The 21134-nt window shown below is 45.4% G+C and overlaps 1 protein-coding gene across 1 annotated transcript in view; it reads right to left on the bottom strand.

Moving 5' to 3' along the window:
* Positions 1 to 250: 250 nt before the first annotated feature.
* PPM1H (protein phosphatase, Mg2+/Mn2+ dependent, 1H) overlaps positions 251 to 21134 on the bottom strand; it is a gene marked incomplete at its 5' end in the record, with an annotated part of 68351 nt that continues 47467 nt past the window's right edge. Inside the window, 4 exons of the mRNA XM_010154409.1 lie at positions 251 to 398; positions 6493 to 6644; positions 14203 to 14310; positions 15980 to 16043. Coding sequence (XP_010152711.1) covers positions 251 to 398; positions 6493 to 6644; positions 14203 to 14310; positions 15980 to 16043 — 472 coding nt within the window. The remainder of the gene's footprint in view (positions 399 to 6492; positions 6645 to 14202; positions 14311 to 15979; positions 16044 to 21134) is intronic.

The raw sequence follows: 21134 nt of genomic DNA, 5'->3' as shown, positions 1-21134 counted from the left end.
ATTTAAATCCCATTCCTGTTAAGCACCAAAACCATTTCTATAGGGAAATTGTAATCTTAAAGGTTATCTTTAATCATATACAGTATATGTGCAGAGCCCTACCTTTCGGGCAGAAGAGTAACCCTCCAGCATTAGGTTTAAATAGATTACATCAACTGGAAGTGTCCTTGTCACATCACCAAAAACATATTGTCTCTTACAGGCCCTTCCCAAAGAGATTCCCATCCTATAACCACTTGCAATACTCCTTTCACGACTGTTTGTTCCCGTGTATTAAAGGGATGACATAGACAGAGATGTCGTCTCCTGAGCCCAGCCTGTCGTTGGATATTCGCCAGCCCCGGTCCTTCAGCACTCCCCGGGCTCGCATCACCAGGTCCTGTGCCGCCAGCGTGTACCTGTGGAAAAGGCAGAACACAGCCAGGGAGTGCTCCATCTTCCTGAGGGAAGTGGGTTTCTCAGCCTGCCAGATTTACTGTTATGAGCTACCAGGACAAGCTTCCCCACGTTTTCAAAGCAGGCGGGAGAAACGCAAACCACGGCACCCCCACAAAGCAACATCTTCCACTTCGGTTCCTCCACCAGAACCTGAACTTATCTGACCCGCACCGACCAATCAGGATGTCACCCATCGTTTTGGGTGCCCGGCTTGACAAGTTCTCAGATAGATTCTGAAACACTTGCCTTAACAAATCTGCTTTCTAGGAGCAGTCTGAAAAAAACAAGGATCCAAAATAACACTACACCCCTGTGGACTGAAACATCTGAAGGTAAATACGGATCGACTGTTTCGTTTCAGAGACAAACGATAGCAAAGGGTGATTTGAAAGTAATAAAGCAGTAAAAATAAAATCCAAATTACACTTTAGATGATTTAGACTAACTTGTCTGTTTTCTTTGACTCTCAGAATGATTTTTAAACCCCTTTCATTCTGAAACTGGAAGAAGGAAACTTACAGTTAAATACAGCCAGATTAACAGGGGTCCACAGTCCTTTCACACTTCTGAGCTCAATGAAAACTGTGTGAATGTAAGTTGTCAAGAGCTTAATTTAGTGAAAAACCAAGTCTCACATTGTTCCAAAACTCCCAGCCTGTGCTGAGCTGAGCAGCATTGGATTTATGGGAGGTGTTTTCTATCCTGAAAAAAATAACGCGTGCTGCTCTGGGGCAGAAGGGTGTCAAAGTCCAAGAGGTGGTGCATGACGGTTCTCCCTTACCGCTTTACCTGCGGCTACTAGATCAACACATCTGTGCACTCACAAGTTTCCTCTGAAAGAAATGTCATTATGGGTGAACAGCTACTGTCATGTGTTTTTCTTCATCAGTCCAACACCTGGCTGAGATGTTTTGAATTTGATTGGGTGGAGGCAAGCTTTTTTATGATTTGATAATTAAAAATTAATCAAGCAGTTAAAAAACTGGCAAGAAAAACAAACAGTTCAATGCCGTGCCAGTCTGTGTTTCATCTGAAGCATAAATATCAAGCTCCAAGATGATGCAGGGCTCTATGAAGCCAAACGCACGGGCTACCAGAAGCAAAGGACATCTCTCCAGTTTCCAGAAACCAAGAAGGACAAGAAGGTTTGCATTTCAAGACCCCCTTTTCTAGGGAGGATCCTTGGCCAGAAATGATCTGGCCCGAGCCCATCTGAGGAACAGGAAAGAACAGTATCTCCATTGATCAGAAGCAGGGTGTGTGGGGAAACACATTCACCGAGTATCCAAGACTGTTCTAACCCCAGAAATTTTCACCAGAGCATGCATTATTAAATGGTAACTTCTATTAGTAGAGTCCTTATTCACTCTCTGGGGTTAAAAGAAGGGAAAAAACCCAATTATGTTCCGTTTCTACAATTTGGGTGCCTTAAACTCAAGTAACTCCTCTGAACCAGCAACAGATTTATTTGCTCTACTAGAAAGATTTCTTTAATGCAAACAAACCAAAACTTGACTACCCAGAAAGCCTGATGTCACACCCAAGTGATGTGGTACAGCAGCAATGCGCCCCCCACTCCTAATGGTACTGAGTGATAAAGCTTCCAGCCCTCCCTAGTTCTGACAGAAGATTTCCTTTACGCGACAAGAGAAGGGCCCAAGGCGTGAGCTCCGACAGGCACATGCACGTTGTCCGCAGGTACCGACGGCCTCAAAGTGGAACAGCAGGATGTCAGGAGCAGCACTGCCCCTACTGTCCTAAAGCAACATGAAACTGTATTTTCTAAGGGGACAAAACCCAAACGTACATACTTGCATCTCCCCAGCTCCTCAAATCAGATGCAGGGCTGAGGAACAAAAGGGCTCCACATGGCAAGTGAGAAACTGGAACATTTATTCACAGCATGTCTGATGCTGAGTGAATTTTAGCTAGAACATCTTTTCCAAGGATTTCTCAGCTATTATCAGAATTTAAGAGAAGAAAACACCCATCATTCTGGGAGAAAACTTTGCCTTTCTCCTTTTTCTAATTAACAAGGGCTCCCCACACCTAAAGAGTACAAAGGAATGAGTATTGCTCTTGATTGTGTAAAGCTTTTGCTGCTTAATGTTTGGAGAGGGCAAGATTAAGAGAAAAAAAAGGAATTTTAATAAACCAGAAATTCGCTGGTAGAGAGACTGTGAAATACACAAGAAAACCAGCACATCGAAGCAAAGGAAAAGGAACAGGTGAAGGCAGCAGCCAAGTAACGTATTCCACTCCTTGTGCAGAGCTGAATTGAAGCGATGCTGTTCAACTCGGCAGCAGAGGAGATAGGGTGAGTCTCTCGTACCTGGAGATGAATAGCAGCAGCAGTCCATTACCGAATGCTTTATTCTCCGGCGCTGTGAACTTGGGATTCAGCTGTCAACACAGCATTAGAGAACTGCTGAAGTAGTTTTAAAGTATCCACTTCCTCCTAATGAACAGCCTCGCTGGAATACAACTTTTATGTTTCAAGAATAAATATATATGTTCTTTTTCTCCTTCTGCTGAAGCCTTCAGTATTGATCAGTGAAAGTACTGCAGGAGAAATGGTGACAGTGGGGGAAAAGTGCTGCTGCCTGAGCAGCTTCTTATCTTCTCACACCTAGCAGAGGTAGAGCAACTCCCCAGCATCCTCATAAATCTCTAGGTAGCATGAGAGAGGGAGGGAACGAGAAAGGACAGGAGGGAGGACAAAAAATAAAAGATCCCCAAGGTCAGTGGGTAAACGTGCATAAGTGCAGCTGAAGGAAATGGGCAAGAGTCGTGCTTCTCTATCTTCATACCTCTTCAGAGAGATGATGTATGGAAAGCAGCAGTGTGTCACCTCCTCCTGCTCTTCACTCAGGGTCCCCTTCAGCCTTTCGTCTGCCACAACACCCTAAGAAACGAGCTGGCTAAGAAATCCAGCTTCACCCCAGCCTCTTCACTTCATCGCAGCCCTCACAGAGGAACTCTTCTCTAACAATGTCTGTGCCCATCACTCGCTGCCCAAATCCTCTGAGGCTGTGTCTGCATGTCTGGGTGAAGACAGACCTAAGGACTTGGCTCTCCCTGCACTTGGAGATGCCCAGGCACACGCTGTGTTTGACAGGATTCAAAGATGTTATGCTGTGGGTAACAAACACTCCCAGTTCTGACAGTAAGTATCAGCAGGAGAGAGTCCCAAGAGTGTGGCCAAGGGCTGTAAGCTCTTACTCATCAGCCTATAAAATGACTTCTAATTCAAATGGGAGGGATATTGTTCCCTCAAAGAGACAATTATGTAACATACTCTGCAGTTCTAAAGTCTTCCTCCCTAGCTTTTTGGTTTCTAGAAAAAGCTGCTGTCAGGGAATAAGTAGGCTACTGGGTCAGGCTCCACAGAGTCTGCTCCACAGGTAGGTTCTCCAGAAGACCTCGGCATTACCAAACCCAGGGGGCAAGTCTTATGTTCTGACAAGTCTTCTGCATCCCCGGAGACTGCACATTTCCAGCTGATCACCTCACCATGTCACTACACCCGTCACAGGACCAGACATTTCCTTTAAACATAGCACTGGTAATAACGGCAAACAAGCTTCTCCTGTCACTGACTAGCAAGAGGAATGAACGCAGCTCCACAGCCTGGCTGTTATGCTATTGTAAGTTCATTAGTTATACCTCATTTGGACCACTGTGAAGTAATTACGTAAAACCTCTCACACAGTACTTTAAGCCCTTTGAATATTATTTACAACCAAGCAGCAAGAGCAATTCCACAAAGGTAATTTTCATAAATATCATTGTAAACTATATGAGGGACTGCTCTAATTACCTTCTGCAAACTGGCATGAGAAATATCTTGCCACCACTATTTGTACACCTCTAAATGACCTGGCACAAAGTTACTTAAAAGAACAAATTAATTTTCAATTCAGATGTCCATTCATAGACCAGTAGGTCAAACACTAATAAACGTGTTTGTTCTAACCCGTAATACAGCAGGTCAACTCTGGAGTGTGTTGTACTCACGCTGGCACAAACATGGACTAATCCCCCACAACTACTGGGGTTAGACCAGCACAAACAAATCTAAATGAAACAAAGAAAACCTCTTTTTTTTCCTTCAATGTCTCTGATTTCTACAAGTGTTCTATAATGGATGAAAAGTTTCTCACCTAATGAGTCAAAAGATTGAGCAAAGAATTCCCATTCCTACTGCAGCAATCGTGGTGGCCACCCCCAGCTTTGGAAAGACCAAAAGAAACAAGACAGACACAACACACCCAGACTGTATTCACAAAGGACAGGACCAGCAAGGATGGTAGGAAGAGCCAGCCTTTCCCAGTTACTAGGTGAGAACGGAGACAGAGTGGGGCAGAGGCATTTAATTTTTAATAAATTTCATTTCACCAGGTACCTTTGCAAGAGGAGACTCAGGGGGCAGAAATGAGAGCTAAAGCTCCCTAGCACCTCTGAACAGTGCTAGGGAATAACGGGAAGTAGACTGGGAGGGTCATCTCCTCCTACCTCAAATTAATGGCACATCTGCATAGCACAGCATCAGATGCCCTGGAAGGGCCCCTGGCTAATCCTGCCTGAAGTCCTTCCAGACAGAGGACAGAGACACTTCCATGTCTCGCTGAAGAAGAGACAGCCCCAACTGTCATTCACACCACATCTCTTCAGCACGAGGAGGTGGGGAAGGTCGAAATACTGCAGGTGCAGCTTCGTGCTGTACATTCATTTGCTTGAAGATGAGTGCTTACAGCAGAATGCTGTTTTACATTCCATGCTTGTAAGCGTCGGGACAAGAAAACACTGCTGGCGAGTTACTCTGGAGCTGCTCCCACTTGAAAACCCAAGTGGCTGTCAGGGTGTCCAAGTTACCTTCCTTGGCTGCTGATGGAGAACAGGGCTGACCCTGTGATGATGACCACTCAGAAACACGAGGAACACCAAGCATCTTGAGATGGGTACCCCCAAGCCCTCAGCAGCTGCCACATCTAAACAACTGTAACTTGTGCTCTCGCACCATCCCGTGTGTTTTCACTTGGATGGCGAGATATCCCAGAGCTTATTTTTGAAGCTCCGCTTCCTGCAGGCCAGCTGGGGTTGCATAAAAGCTCTTTTCCCCACTCTCAGCCCAGGGCAAGGGCAGAAGGCAGTGATAGCCAGGCCTGAATTCAGGAGCAACACACATTTCCCTTCTTGAACAGTCCCTAGGGAAGGATAAAGCTCTTTCCACTTTCACAGTCCTCCCTTTTACAAGTGAGAGTCTGCTGATCTCTAGCGTATTGTTTTAATTCATGGTGACACTGAGTCTGCAGCAGACAGACCGATGGATTCACTCAAGACAGCGCTTCAGCCAGTTGTTTAGGAACTTGACAGTATCTTTTAAAGAGACCAACTGACCAAGTAAGAGGTAATAAAGACAGGAAAATGAAGATGACAAGGCAGGGTGAAATTGTGAAATGAAACAGAATCTAACTGAATGAAATAGAGTCAGACTTTCCACCTATTTCCACCTATTCTTTCACCACATCTGTACTGCAGCTGGTAGCACTGAGCATCCCTCAAAGTCACAGTATGACCAGGAATGAGTGGGAACCACGCTGTGCACTGTTTATACATATATACAGTGAGAGAGGGAGATATATGCTGATGATGTCCTGGGGAGAAAGAGTCTTTAACGTTAAGGATCTATCCAGAGGAGAGTTAAATGGAAAACTACTAGAGCCAGAGACCTGTTGCCATGTTCTTCTAAGACTTCAGCCTCCTATTGTTTCCACAGAACCTAGTAAACAAAATGGGTCCCATGCCAATATACTACAACCCCACAACTGTTCCTTTGAAGGTAGGCAATTCTGAGTTATAACAGATTAAAAAAAAACACCCCAAAACCCCACACATTTACTGTAGAGGCTCCACCAGCTTATAAAAACACCTTCTTTTAAGTGCTGCATCTTTACTCAATGTTATTTCTATCGTACTTTCTACAAAAACTACATTACCAAAAAGCACTCTTACTTCCCCGCAGAAGCCAGAAGGTCAGGGATGAGCACAAACCTGTGGGGATCATCAGGGTCACAGTTTGGTAGAAAGTTAGTGACAGCTTCTGCCACTTCTTCGTTTAACAGCACATCCCAGAGTCCATCAGTAGCTAAGATCAGAACATCATCTGGCCCGTGCTCGTACTGCAGGAGGTCATAGACTCTCACCTAAAACAAAACAAGCCCAAGAGACATTCATGAAAGAGGAGACTGTCAGACCTGTTTGTGCAACGCTGCTGAGTTTGGCTGCGAGTTAGCAGGTTTGGCGAGGACACTGGAATACCTCTCCCGCAGCATTGCTGGGGTCTATCTCCAATTTAGCCCTTGAGCTGGCAACTCTCCCCAGCCCATTTCGGGGCGGGTCAAGTGCCAGGATGGATGCAGATGTTCCTGAGCACGGCTGTAAAGCACCAGGCTGCCTGCTGCCAGCAGCACTTGAAGCTTCCCCCACCCAGCCGCCTGGTTCAGCGTGTAAGGCAGGACCAGTCATATGGAAGCTGAATAATTTATTTGATAAATTTTTGATAATTTTCTAATAAAATATTCACAAATAATTGTTTTCACTATTTGTCCAAATCCATTTAACTCTGCCAGATAAATTGCACACATTCGGAAATGCCGGTGTTGCAGAAGGCATCGCATTTGTTTTTCTAGACCTGAGGCAGCTGCTGCCCTCAAGAATTACAGCTGAGCAAGGGAGTGGTTCGACAACTCGGAGAAACTGTTTACCTGCTCAGGTATGTTTATCGTAAGGAATTAGGGTAAGTGGGTAGAGACCAATTTGAGATCTGCACAAGCGTGAGCCCCCAAGCTTATCCACACTTATTAAAATGCCCACTGGCTTCCCCTCATCAGCCTGCAGCTGGTCAGGCTGACCACTGCTGCTGGCACCTCCCTAACACCCTGCCTTCACAGCGACTCCCACCCTCCTCTTCCCGATGAGGGGGAGGAAGCTGGGAGCAGAGGGGGCAGACAGCAGAGGGGGCAGCAGGCCATCAGCTGAGCCAGAGCACAAGGAAGGGTCACGGTAAAAGTTTTACATGGAGCCTTTAGTTGGGTGTAACTCTCCCCCCAGCACACGCTGCATTCCAGCTGACAACCCGCCTGCAGCTCCCAGGCTGCGGTGGGGAGCAGTCTCACGGAGCACTTTAATTACCACAGCAACCACCACGGTTAGAAAGAAGCGTGACAACCTTGGCAAGGCAGACAGGAGGAAACGATCATCCGTACTGAAGCTGGGAAACGGTGCACCTCGTCACGCACCCTGCTCCAGCCTTCGGCTCCACTACCAGCAGCAGCAGTCGGGAAATTTGTCGGGACAAGCACTTGGCATAACTAGAAAATACGAGCTGTTCTATTCTCCCTCCTGGTGCATTCTCCCTTTAGGGGCCATGGAACAGGCAATGCACATAAAATGCCTGGACCTTTTAATGTAATTATGATTTTATAGGACTGCAACCAGTACTGGGGGAGGGGGGGAAGTAAAAATCACCTGGACCTGACTGCTAATCCGTACTTGTTCGCCTTTCACTCAGAAGCACACGAAGGTCATTTGTAAAGCGTAACCTTCACTTCATTATCTAAGGTAGCAGCTGAATAAGGACTTTGGAGAGGATTAAAGTCAAGGCAAGATATTCTCTTCATTAAAGCACATCTCCTTATTCAGACCGAGTGGGAATACTGTTACAGAATAGATCCCTGTATGTAGCACAGCTCTTCTCCCAAGCCCATTGCACAGAAACCAGTACTTGCAATAGTCCCCATCCCCCCAAATTTAGTTCGGCCTATAACAGCCCAGGGTTTCACCTCAGAAATCACTGGGGGGTGGGGGTTAAGTTGGCCAACACAGCCATCAATAAGCAGCACGTGTTCTGGGCAGATCTCCTGGGTACAGGCAAATACCTGAGAGGGCGTCAGGGTTAATGCTCAGGATGAGCTCAGCAGCAAGCCCGTGATAGGAATATCCAAGCTTCACACACCAGCACCGGCAAAACCACATCTACCAAGGCTCTCCCATGCGGACAAAGCACATATCACACCACAAGAGCCTTTTCGCAGCGTTGGTGAGGGAGAAGGCAGGAAACCACGACCACGCATCGCTGATCTCAATCCTCCTGAAATGAACAACCTTGTCTGACTGGGGAGCAGCGCTGGGGCAGGCAAGAAACTTGTCAAAGCTACCTGCAGCCAATCCACAGGTCAAAAAGTCCAAATCTTTGGTGTAGCACAATGCCAGAGCAACACCAAGAACAGATCATTTTACCACAAACATGTTTATATCTTGGGGGGAAAAAAAAAGAGCAATCACCGATTTTATGGGTAATCTGGGAGCAAGGTAGTTTCTTCCTCAAAGTAAAAGCTTTGTGAACTAAGCACCTCCGGAAAAGACGTGCCATTGAGAAGGAAGCAGATGTCAGGAGAGGTGAACGGATGGGCAGTAGCATGAGCAGTAAGGGATGCTGGGCTGGTATGCAGGCTAAGGAAAAGAGAGCATGAAGGTTACAGGAGGCAAGCTTGGCGCTACTTGTACACAGGGACCAGGGTAGCACATCCAACAAATGAAATGCAGCTTTGTCTGCCTTCCAACTGCTGCAGCAGCAACTCGTCAAGGCAGCCGTATCCACATAATACGTAAAAAAAAAAAAATTAAGCTTTTTCTGTCTTTCCTCAGATTTCTAAAATACAGCTGCAGGTGCCCCTAGTATGCAAAACCCAGTTAGTTTAGAGCTGTGCAGTCTACTGCAGATTCAGGTTATGCCCACAGGCTGCCTTGGCCGGGCACAGCTACAAGCCAGCTCCTAACCCTTCACTTTTCTGCCAGCAGCTTTGTTCTAGTTCTCACTTTCAGCGAGGTCTCTTGCAATAGCAACACGTGCCTCCAGCCGACACGGAGCAGCCCAACAGCAGAGCTCCCCGGGGCATGCAGGTTGGGCAGCACCCCCAAGGTGCACGTAACATGCTCAGACCAGCAGAGCTCACCGAACATCCACACACCGCATGTTGTGCAACACCCCACAGCACACTCCACACACACTGCATGAAAAAGGTGAGGGAGTGTGATACGCCAGAGTTTCAGAAAGACAAGCAGAGATCCAGGGAGTTACTTCAGTGCCTGCAACAGCAAGCAAGTCCACAGCGCTGGAAATCCTATGTGACTGACAACAACTCTTTGCCTCCAATGGAAATTACTACTTTTAAACTTTAATTCCAGAGCCAACCTACCTAACAACTGCCTCCTTCTCATAGCTGTATTTCAGGAAACTAAATAACAGCGAGGTTTAAACAATGTTCTGCCTGTGGCATAAGTCTGCACAAAGCTGCACGCGCTGCAAAACAGGATTGCACAGCCCTGGTAGTGCAGATGACAGCTGGCCACACACTGTCCGGCAGTGCAGTGGCTTCCTTAACTGGTGCTGTACCCTTGACAAATTTCCTCGCAATTCCACCCTGAATCTTCAATATTTCCTTTACAACCTGTCGCTTCTACAGCCGGCATCAAACCTGACAGGGCCCCACAGAACTCCTGTCCTGCCCCAAACACCTTGGGCCGCCCGTGCTCCAGCCTTGGCTTCCTGTGCTGTCCCAAGAGCCTTGCCACCAACGCCCCCAGCCTACCAGCCCCTTCTGTGCTGCCCTGGCAAACTTTCTCACCCTTTAACATCTCTCTGGAACATCAGGGAAGCCCTCAAAGAGCTCAGTTTAGTCCCCATTCTTCTACCATCCACGGATGTCTTACCTGATGTAGAGCAGCTGACCTGTTAACTACCCAAACCTGACTTTAGTAACCAGAAAACGTAAAAAGCTGAATGTAAGGAAGGAGCACCAGAACCTCAGTCGCAGGGGCATCCACAACAATAAGCACTGGGTTACACTGAATATTATCCTGACTGGTACTTACAGATCTCTGCTGATAGGGAACAAGGGATACACACCGCTGGAGCACAGTCAGACACGACACCTTTCTGAACATGCGTTATGCAGTTTGTCAGATAATGCCTTTCTTCAATCCAGGTATTTGTTTCTCATATTGCTCCCCTACATGTAGTCAAGAGCGCTGAGAAAACTGCTCTGGGTAAGCAAAGAACAAACAGGTGGGCCAGTTTTATATTTACATTTCAAACACATCTACCCACTGGACAAAACCCGCGTCTGGCTGCCGAGAAGGACAGCAGCAGCTCTGCGAAGGCGCTGCGGCTTGTTTGCCAGGTCTGCTTTTAAGAGGCAGCCAACGCAAGTCCCTGCAGCCCGAAACCCCTTCACAACAGAGTGACATGCGAGCCGTAGCCACCTGAGGTGCTCCTCAGCAGCCTGCCCCACGGGAATTCAAGCCAAACAACAGCCCGCATTCGCTCGCCTGCACTATTGATCAACTCGGCTACTTCAATAAATTAAGCCCTTTCTTAATTGTATCGTCCCTTTTTATGCGCAGTGTTATCCAGCACAGCTTTGCTGGCAAACGATGAGATCTTTCAATACCACCCTCCAAGTAATTTATATGTAAATAATAAAAAGCGGGTTCCAACACTGCTCCCTGCAGCACTCACCAATTAATCTCCTTTTAGCTTTTTACTGCCACCCTTTGTTTCCTGCCCTTTAGCCAATTTCCAGTAGACTGTGCCAACTTTCCACTTAGTCTGTAGCTTCATATCTTTTATATTAATAACCTGTGATGCAGAACAGCTTCTCAAATGTTTTCTCAGAAATCAAAGTGCTCATGCAAGACCATCTAGTGCATTTATTATTTTTTTTTTTTTTTAATTCTCTGGTAGACATAACCCTGAAGGACTTCAAGCCACTAAAGTGTGACGTTTGCTTCCTGAAACCACCTTGACTCCCTTTGATCATACTGTACTTCTCTAAGTCTTTGCCTTGCTCATTCCTTTAAATGGTGTAATTCCTACAGATTTCTCCAAAAAGCAGCTATGAATCCATAAATCTACTCCTCTGACATACCTGTGGAGTTGTCAGAAAGATTGTGCTAAGGTAACAGAAGGAGAAAAATTCTTGTTCTTTACTTTCTTATCAGTGCTGTGGTGGCTGGCTTTGGGTTCGTGGCTGGCAAGGCCCAAGCACTGCCCCAAGAGCCACACCTCTCCCACTCAACGGCCGAGCTGCTGCTCGAAGAATTTCAGGCTGCAATGAGGCAGATCTTGCTGAGCTTTAAAAAGCAGAAATTTAAGCTTTCAGATGAACTGTTCCATTATGAAAAATAAATATTTAATTCCATGCCAGACAGCCTGAGCCATGGCTTGCCTGCTTTGTGCTACTCCAGTTCATTATAAAAGGCTCAATTCTCTAGAGCTCACCAACCTGCCGAAGTCTTCCAAATCTGGTCTTGTAACAGCTGAGCCACTGAATCCTGATTGCATGTGTCAGTCTTGGCTACATGACTTCTCCTCCCATAGCCTGGCACTCCATCAAAGTATCATTTCACACCACCCTCAAATTACTTCTATCTGCCTGTTTCTGGATGTCGTCTCAGGAACGCTTACCTTTCCTTCAGCTCAACTTTGGTGGATGTGGCATGCCACAGCTCTGTCATGCTGGAAGCAAAGTATTCTGAAAACTCACCACGTTGCCCCCAGCTTGGGAAAGGACACTGTAATCACAGCACAGAAACAGAAGCCAGAGGACGTGGATCGTCCCTCTGTCACCACTTACTGCGCACCTTAATTTCCTGCGCCACCCCTTTTCCAGGTCTGGAAAGCAGACGTTGTGCTTCCCTACCTCTATAACAACAATGTAAAATCCAATGCTGTACAAGGGCTGATAATGACTCCTGCCTGACACCACTGCCTCCATTGCCAAGCGCCAAGCTTCCCAGACAGCAGCATAAAGACGTCGTTCCTTAACGCCAGTCTCTGTGCAAGGTGCACTGTCCACGTACAGACAGAACACGTTTGGGAAAAACATGAGGAGATGAAGCACTGGGCACTCTCCGGGAAGAGAAAGAAGAGATGACTAGGAGAAAGCAGTGCAATGGAAAGCAAGTTGGAGCATATGTTACTTCCTAATAAAATTTAGGGCTTTTTTTCCCCAGCATCTCTAAATTGAGGTGGCTGGTGCTCTGTCTTTCCTCCTCCTGCCTTCGTGCATTTCTGCTGAATTTAGCTGTGAAGGGAATGTGGAAACAAAGCCAATTTTGCTTCCCTTTTTGTGAAGCAGTTAAGAGATCCTGAAACGTGGATAGCATATGAACTGGGTATCATATTCCAGAATTTGAACACGTACAGGCACACTCCACACAAATCAGAAAAGCCCATGAGAAGCTTTGGTTTATACACACAGACAAATACTGCAGCAGCAATTGGCAGAGATGGCACTGCTGAGATACCGTGCTGCAGCCATTACATACCCCAGAAATGCTGGGTCTCAGCATGCCAGAAAGAAAAATAAATAGGTAGAATTGCATCATTTCGCTGGCACTAAACAAATCCATCACAGTGACGAGAGCAGAGCTGCTGCCTGCCTGGCTGAGAACAGGAGCAAGTCCCAAGTGAGGGATACCATACATTCAAAGCAGGGAGAGGGAAGGTGCTGGATTGACAGCAAGGGAACATGAGGAAGGGGAATGTCTGTAGATCTCCCCCTTTTCTTCAGGACCAGGATCTCTCAGCACTTACTGAAGTTTTATTTTTAAAGTCTCATAGATGTTCTTAGCAAGGTTAATGTAGTGATTTGGTTCCTTCCTAGCAGCATTATGTCATTTGTGTATTTTCATTCTCTTGCACTGCTATAGCAAGCAATAAATTCAAGGTCAAATACTGGGTATGGTTAAAACTCCAGCGTACCAGTTGATGGCTCGCAGCATTTGGGCCGTGGAAGCAAAGCCTCCTCTTTTTGTGCTGTCATCAGATGGCTTGCCCTTGCTTAATATTTTATGAAAATATGTGTCATCTGTTCCTTGACGTAGGAACAGGAATGCAGTTACAGAGGAGAGAAAAAGCGAGCTTTGCATGTTTCTTGTTAACAAATACATTCAAATCCCCTTGGAAGGCTCGATACCCTTCAGTACAATGTCTCTGGTGGTCGAAAACTGGAATTGTTTGTGGTGAGGAAGGTCAAAATAATGGAGACGTGTAAAACTATCCCTAACGCAAATACTGCATGATCCCCTCATTATGCCATGATTTGGGAATGCACACTGCTGTTCCTGCCATTATTTGGTGCTTGCACAAAATCGCCATAAAGAATTAAGAACTGGAGGTGAAGGGGTTGACAGACGGAAGCATAAAGCACTCTTCCAATCGCTTGTGGCATTTTCCTATGTAAGAGTTGATCAGGTATCCTCTGTGCAATGCAGGTAGGTTACTACGCTACCGTGGAAGACATCCAGCGCTCCCTTATGCAGAACACAGAATTACATCAGCTTCTGTGAAGGCAGCACAGACATAGGCCTCAAGGGGAGCTGGAGCACACGAGGGTGGGGAGAGATGGGTGTCTGTCACACTGAATGGTCAGGCCACGAGACAACCATACACCAGGGAGTGAGAAGGCATCAGTGCTCTGCCAGGGATGCAGCGCAACCAGATCCAGGGCACGCAGCTGGGTATCTTATAACGCTCCTACTTGTGGATGTTACTAACACGTGGCGCGTTTGGGTAGGGCAGCATGTCACTTGGATTGGACCACAATCAGAATGGACAATTTGGGAATAACAAATAAGCACATGAAGTATATGTGTTTCTTTCCCACAAATTAGATAGTTGAATCTTGGCTATTTTACCTCTGGAGATGAGGACAGGAAAGGTTTGATGTATATATTGGAGTCATGCACCTTCAGGTCATGGTCTCCCAGTCCTCGCGTGACTCCAATTGTTGCCATAACCCGAGCCTGGAAATAAAGAAAAGCAATGGGATCAAATCCTGTTATATGCACTGTGTCAATTGGGAAAGAGGTAACATTGCTACTCCATAACTGCTACAGTTAGGGATGAAATCCCTTTTCTCTCACAGAACCTAGATTTAACACAGCTAATCAACTTCAAAGGTTTTCACACTTGTGTAATTTCCATTTCCCTACTTATTCCAAGCTTTGTATTTGTCCACATTCCAGTCTTAGACTGTGACTGTGGAAATCTAACCCAGTCGCCGCACTGTCCCATGCCAGTCTACGAGACCATTCCTTTGGCAAATTATACTGTTAGTAAACAGGTTTTATGAAAAGGACGAGGAGCCTAATGACCCACCTAAGAAACCTGCAGCCTCTTCCTACTGACACATGGCTGTATATTCCCTTCACCAAGGAAAAGTGCCAAAGGCCAGCTTGAATTGCTGAACACACAGCTGACGGTGGCACTGACCACAGTGCTCTCCCCTGCAGGGAGCGGGTCCAGGGCAGGTCTGCTGTTACCTCAGATCTACCACTTCCTTCCCCAAGCACCTTCCCCTGCAACAAGAGCAGTTTCCCAAGAGGTGCTGGGCTTTTCTTCATTAACGCTTCTCCACAGATTGACCAGGTAGATTGCCTCACGGGGAGTCTCGCTTTCTGCATATCGCTTCCCCCAAACTTTAGTTTAGCCACAGCAGCTTCTGAACAAGAGAGCTCACAGCATCAATAACAGCAAGCAACTGACTCAAAATTATTTTGCCTCGCTAACCCCTGGCTCCATAAGGCAATAAGAAAGTAAATTAAGAAGATGTGTGTGAAACATTTTGCAAATAATTATAAACCTAACCAAATTCAGAGATAAGCTGCAAGTCTGAACCTTCAAAACTTGGACTAATTTTGAAGAGCGTGTATTTTTGCCTTGAGATAAGAACCTAATGCAGCAGGGGAGCACTATTTAGAAACACAGCGAGCATACCAATATCGGCAAACTGACACCACCGCGTCCTTATATTGATCCTATTGCTGCATCCAGCTAAGCTTGCTGGATCAGCACTAATGATCTCGCTGTTCTTAATCACGGAGCTGGAAACAAAGTACACCCAAATGTAATGTCTCGTTTCTCCCTTTCAAGAAAAGCGATCAGCATTCACATCAGAAAAAGTCAACAGTGAGTTCACGTACACTAGCTGAAGAAGATACAATACGGGGTGTTATACTTTCCAAGTCCTGCTCTGATCCCTCTCCTTCCTAAATTAGAGTTTTGCATCTCAGAACACTATTAAATACCCTCCTTTGTTTGCAGCAAACATGAGGTATTTTGCTATCTTCATCCAACCTAGTTATATTTTACAATGACACCAGGAACACCGCAAGTCAATTATTTAAGACAGCCTCATTGTAGCCTACCTACAATGAATGAAAAACAAAAGCAAACTTAACAGCAAATGACCATGTTTGCTATAAAAAAGCTTTTTAGTATGTTGAGCTTCTCCCCGCCGCCCCCCAGACATGCGACTGATTTATGACAGAACCACGATATTCTTTCAAGCTGTCAAAACGATAAAATGAAGAGATACTGAGTGGAAAACACTGGACTGCCACAGGCTAAACTGAGTGGTAAACAGCCCAGAATTCCTCCTTCCCTTGGTCTAAGGGAAGCAAGTGTACCCACCTTCTTGCCTTCTCCATATATGAGGGGAAACTTCAAGTCATCTTCCTCAATGGTTTTGTATGCCCTGTGGGGGAAGGATAAAGAACATTTATAAAGCTTGCACTCAATTAGTGACCCAGTGCCCTGAAACAAGCAGCTGTGATTTAAAAAAGAAAAAAAAAAAATTTCTTCTAGGGACTGTCTTTGAACCAAGATGTAAATTCCCTTTTCTTTGGAAACATTTTTCCTAAAGGATTATTCATTTCGCCAAAAGGAAGAGTGAACACGAGGAAATATCTAACGTGCCAAGCTGCTCCTATTGCTTGCAAGAAGGGAGATGGACTGGAATAACATCCTAATCAGGTAAGGTATCGTTGGCTATGGCAGCAGCTATACTGTAATACAGTGCCATAAAAAACAAACCCCAAACCCACCCAGAAGCTGACCAGTGACTAGATTCAGTGTTAACGTGAAATGGTGAGCAGTGACAGGACGTATACACTAAGTGTGAAACAGCTCTCCAATCCTGTTCTCACCTTTCAGGACCGCTTAAACCAAGACAAGATTCACGTGCTGAAGAGTCTTAGAAAGCTATTTAGTGCTCATTTGACCTTGACTGCAACAGTCAAGGTTGTCAGAGATTTCAAATTTCACAACAGCTTTCCCATTGCCATGAGAAAGGAGAAGTAAACACTCATGCTCTGATTCCGTTTACCACATGCCTGTGTACTCTACCTTTTACACATCCAGCTGTTGACGCTGATGAGGTGAGAAGGTGAGCAATTTTGCCAGTGAGAAATAAAAAAAGAATAAAAATAGACGGCTGTCATTCTCAGCAGCTGTAGAGTCCTGTGGTTTGTATAACACATGCTCAGGCCGAGGTGCTGGGGAGCCTCCTTGGTTAAACCATGTCGCCCCAGAGGGACACTCTTCCCTTCACGCCACAAAACTGTCCCTCCCCAGCCTCTCCCTGCATGTTGCCCTTCCCTCCCAGTCTACCCCTGCCCAAAGCCCTTGGGGTGATACCAAAACCATCCCTCGAGCACGGAAGTCTGCGCTCCCTGCCAAAGCGGAAGGGAGAAGCAAGAGGAGGGAAGGTGCCGTAGCAGGTCCCCTGCCAGCCACCGCCGGCCCCGGCTGTGTCGCCCCCAGCCAGGTTGGCTACTTGAGGTCCGGGGAGTCGCATTCAATCAGGTTTAAGCAATGTTAAGGCTGTGACACAAACCAGAAAGAAATCAAAAATTAAGAGTGAAATCCTATATTGTAGCAAAATGCCCCCTTCTCCAAAATATGGCATAGACTCGGGATCAGTAAATGGCGCTGTGTTACACAGCTATACACCCTGTATCACCTAGGCAAGCCCCAGTTAAAGAGAACAGCATAGATATTTAAGCCCCACCTTTACATCTCCCAGGAATCACAGGTAGAGCCTCTACTAGAGTTTGGGGAGGAGGGGAGGGAGAATTAAAAAAGGAAAGGCAACCAAAATGCACAGATGAGAAAGTAGTGGGGGATTCTGCTCCCGTACTACAAAACATTACTAGGTGTGAATTCCCATAATGGGAAACAGGTGAGGTTTGCAAAACACAGTAGGTCGTTCATGGGAAACTACGCAGTCAAGGTTATCTGGGGTATATAACCATGATACTTGGGCATCTCTATGAGAGACAATACACTCTAGGCATTTAAACACCATGTTGTACTGGGGAGGGCAAATGGATTAGCTCTTAAACCAAACAAAAAGGCACAAATCACTACAGGTAGCCAGCATGATCATACTTCCTTGATGTTTAAATCCTGGAATAGCTTTTTGTTGGGAAGGATGTGTAAGTCATGGAGTTTGCTTTTGTTCCTTCCTTTATTTCCAACAGGGAATAGCTAACATCTCTGCCTCACCAACTAGAATATCCTGGTTTGAATGTAGAGGAAGAATTTTACCATCCCTGACTGCTATGAGTATGTCCCAAAGCTTCCAGCTGGACCCATAGTGCTGGGAGCCCTGCCGCAACCTCCCCGAGTCTGAACTGTTTTCTATTCCTTGCATAGAGCCAGTTGTGCTCTGACACCAAGAAAAAGGGTGTCAACTGAGCCCATAGTGGGCATCGGAGTCAAATGACAAATCAAACCACAAACCCAACAAGACAACCATTCCTACTGGATTTTCAAGCTGTTGTATGAATTTGTTACAATTAGCAAACAAGACTAAGTTGATATGACAACTATTTGCAACGCCCTTTTTAAAGGAAAACCCCAACCCATTCTTTACCCACAAAATGTATTATCTGCCAGATAACTACAAATACTTATGACTGAAGTCCTCACTTTAAGGTCCTCTAAGTAGCCAAAACCAGGCTACTTGAGGCTCACGTCCCTCAAAATAATGTTTCCCACTGCCAAGTCCAGCATCTTTTATGGAAACACTGTAAGGACCACTGTCCCTAGGGCCTCCAACTGTGACACAAGGGTGTAAGGAAGAGGCTGTGTTGCAAGGGCTGAAGCCAACTTTCATCAGCAGATTAGGAAGGGCAACGGGCCAGCCTGTGACCTCCTGAAGCTATGCGACTAAGGGAGGGAGACCCAGAGGACTACAGTGATTTGTTCTGTGGTTTCTCACAGCAAATCGACTCTTGGGCTCTGAACTTGGGTGTCGACTCATCTCAAACACACTTTTTCTGTTGATGTTGCTATTGCCTGAAAAATTATCTGCACTTGAAAAACAATGCTCAGAACTGCAACCGTAGCCGTGGAGCTGGCACAGACATGCTGAGAAGCAACCTGAGACACTCTAGAAAAGTACCTATGTCCTGCAGTACTAGCAAAACAGGATTAATAATATATGAGCATGTGGTTTGCTGCAAGGGAAGGATGAAGGACAGCTCTTCAGTGAGCAGCTCAGCAACTGCGCTGGGGAGAAGGAAGGAAGGAAGTTATGAAGTTCATTTTGATTTATGCCCTGTGAAACCGCCTGTACTTTGTACGTGTGTTTATTTCACACAGGCTACAACCTTCTGGACCATGTTACTTGCTTTTATGTGATAAAGTTGCATTCATACCTTTGTGTTCTGTTTAGAGTGTGCTATAGAAAGATATGGCAGTAGGTATATCAAACACAGCCTACGGAAAACCAGAGGGTGTTTTTTTTGAGTGCCAACAAGGCCTTATTCAGCCATCTACATAATTCAGCCTAGCTCACTGATTTAACGAACACAGGGCTGCAACACTCCGCTCTCCCCATAGTCCTCATCTGCATCCCAGGAGGACTCAGTGGCCAACAGGGCATGGTAAGACAGGTTATAAAAACAAGGCTATGCTATTGTTTGCTGCTCTGAATAAGCCTAAATCCTGTCAAGTGCTTCTGCCACGTAAACCTCTACTTTTCTAAATGGAAAAACGAGGTAGGAGGGGGAAGTCGAAACAGTAAGGTTGTGCCCAGCTAGATCTAGCTGCATTTTTTTTTTTCAGTTACTTTTATTTCTTCTTTTCATTTCTAGAGAATTATGAAATGCTACTGCTGTCCAAAAATACTGATCTAGGGCTTGACATATGTACCACCCACAAAGTTACATTTGGACTCGGGATCAACATTTTGGAAAACCGGGCCAAATCGCACCAGGAGCCAAGAGAGATGTCAGAATGAAAGAACTAGGACTGACATGATGCTACTCATATGCTAACTGGATTCTGCTCTAAATACATGGTGAAAAAAATCACCAGAAGCTGTTAAATGCACAAGACAATCTACGGAAAAAGTTTCCTACAGTGCTGAGGTCATTAGCAGTGCTTTAGGCAGTCTTTAAATAAAAGATTACCAAAGTTACCTGCATATTGCTGGGTCAGAACATGAAAAACTGGTCAGCTCCCAAATACAGATTTCAGAGCCAAAATCCTAAATATTTTCTCACATGTGTTACTCATTTTCCTGCCATACAGTTTGTTCTTAAAATTGGCCTTCTGAAAGTACATACAATTCCATGTAAGAGTAGAAGTTGTTGATGACCAAAAAAAAAAAAAAAAAAAAAAGAAAATCCACATTATATTTCTTTTACAGCAAACTGCATAAGGTTACTGGTCATGAAAAGTATCGCATTGGCATCCCTGGGCACAACAGATGGTGGTGAAAACACCATCTACCCTGACCTGGAAGGCTCAGTTCTGTGAACAACAGGGGAATCCAGACTCTGCGCTCTGTTTTTCCATAGCACTTGGCTTTAGAAAGTTTGTCTGTATTTCACATCTCTGCTAGTGACAACTGATAGTAAACTGAGAATTGAACCTGAGGAAGAGCAAAAAGAATTGTCAAAGAGCTTTAGCTTGAAACATTGAGCAAAACCCGCTGTGGCAAGGAAGCAAGAAAAAGCACTAAGGCTTCAGAAATGTCCTAGTTTATGCTGATCATGAGGATGAAGACTTCCTTTGAGACAGGTTTGTGGATGCAGTGTACTTCTAGCACAGCTTTGATTCCACTCTGTAAAAAACCCTAACCCAGAACCACCTCCAAACACTCCCAGCCTCCCCAAAAAAAAACAAACCCCACAACAAAACCCCCAACTAACCAATCAACCTCCCATCCCCCAAAGCTCAACTTCCCTTAGTCATACCAATAGAAACCCATATTTTAACCCTTGGGCAACACAAAACTTGATAGAAACTGCTGTTTGGTTCTTTTATTTCTTTTACCCTCCCACACAAGGAATCAGTGGATTGGAGCTAACCCTTTGGGTAACAGAGCTTACATCACCAACCCAAAAGGAACTGTTTATCTGTACTGCATGTTGAACTGCAGGCATCAAACCAGTACAACTGTGTGCTTACTACCAACAAAAGATGTCTAGCACAGGCAGAGAGCCACTGAAAAATTATGTCATTTGTGTCTCAATCCAGCAATAATTTAAAAAAAAAAATGTCCTTACACATATGTGCTTCTGCAGAGTCAGGATCTCTAAATCCAGACAGCACTGTCTGATACTAAGTATTCTCTAGGTAAGCTAGCTTTAATGTTGCAGTGCCTCAGTATCTTTCCCCTATTACTCATCTGACATTAAACTATATGAGACAAAACTACAATAAATAAAGACAATAAAAGCACACAAACTATAGTAATGTTTGTTAAGAGAAAAGATGATGGCAAACCCAAATCAATTAGAGACAACAGATGCACATACACATAAGCACCGAA

Source organism: Eurypyga helias, unplaced genomic scaffold, assembly GCF_000690775.1.
Source record: "Eurypyga helias isolate BGI_N326 unplaced genomic scaffold, ASM69077v1 scaffold10526, whole genome shotgun sequence".
NCBI classification, from domain to species: Eukaryota; Metazoa; Chordata; class Aves; order Eurypygiformes; family Eurypygidae; genus Eurypyga; species Eurypyga helias.
The sequence above is the reverse complement of the archived record's forward strand: the minus strand, read 5'-3'. Positions and strand labels throughout refer to the sequence as shown.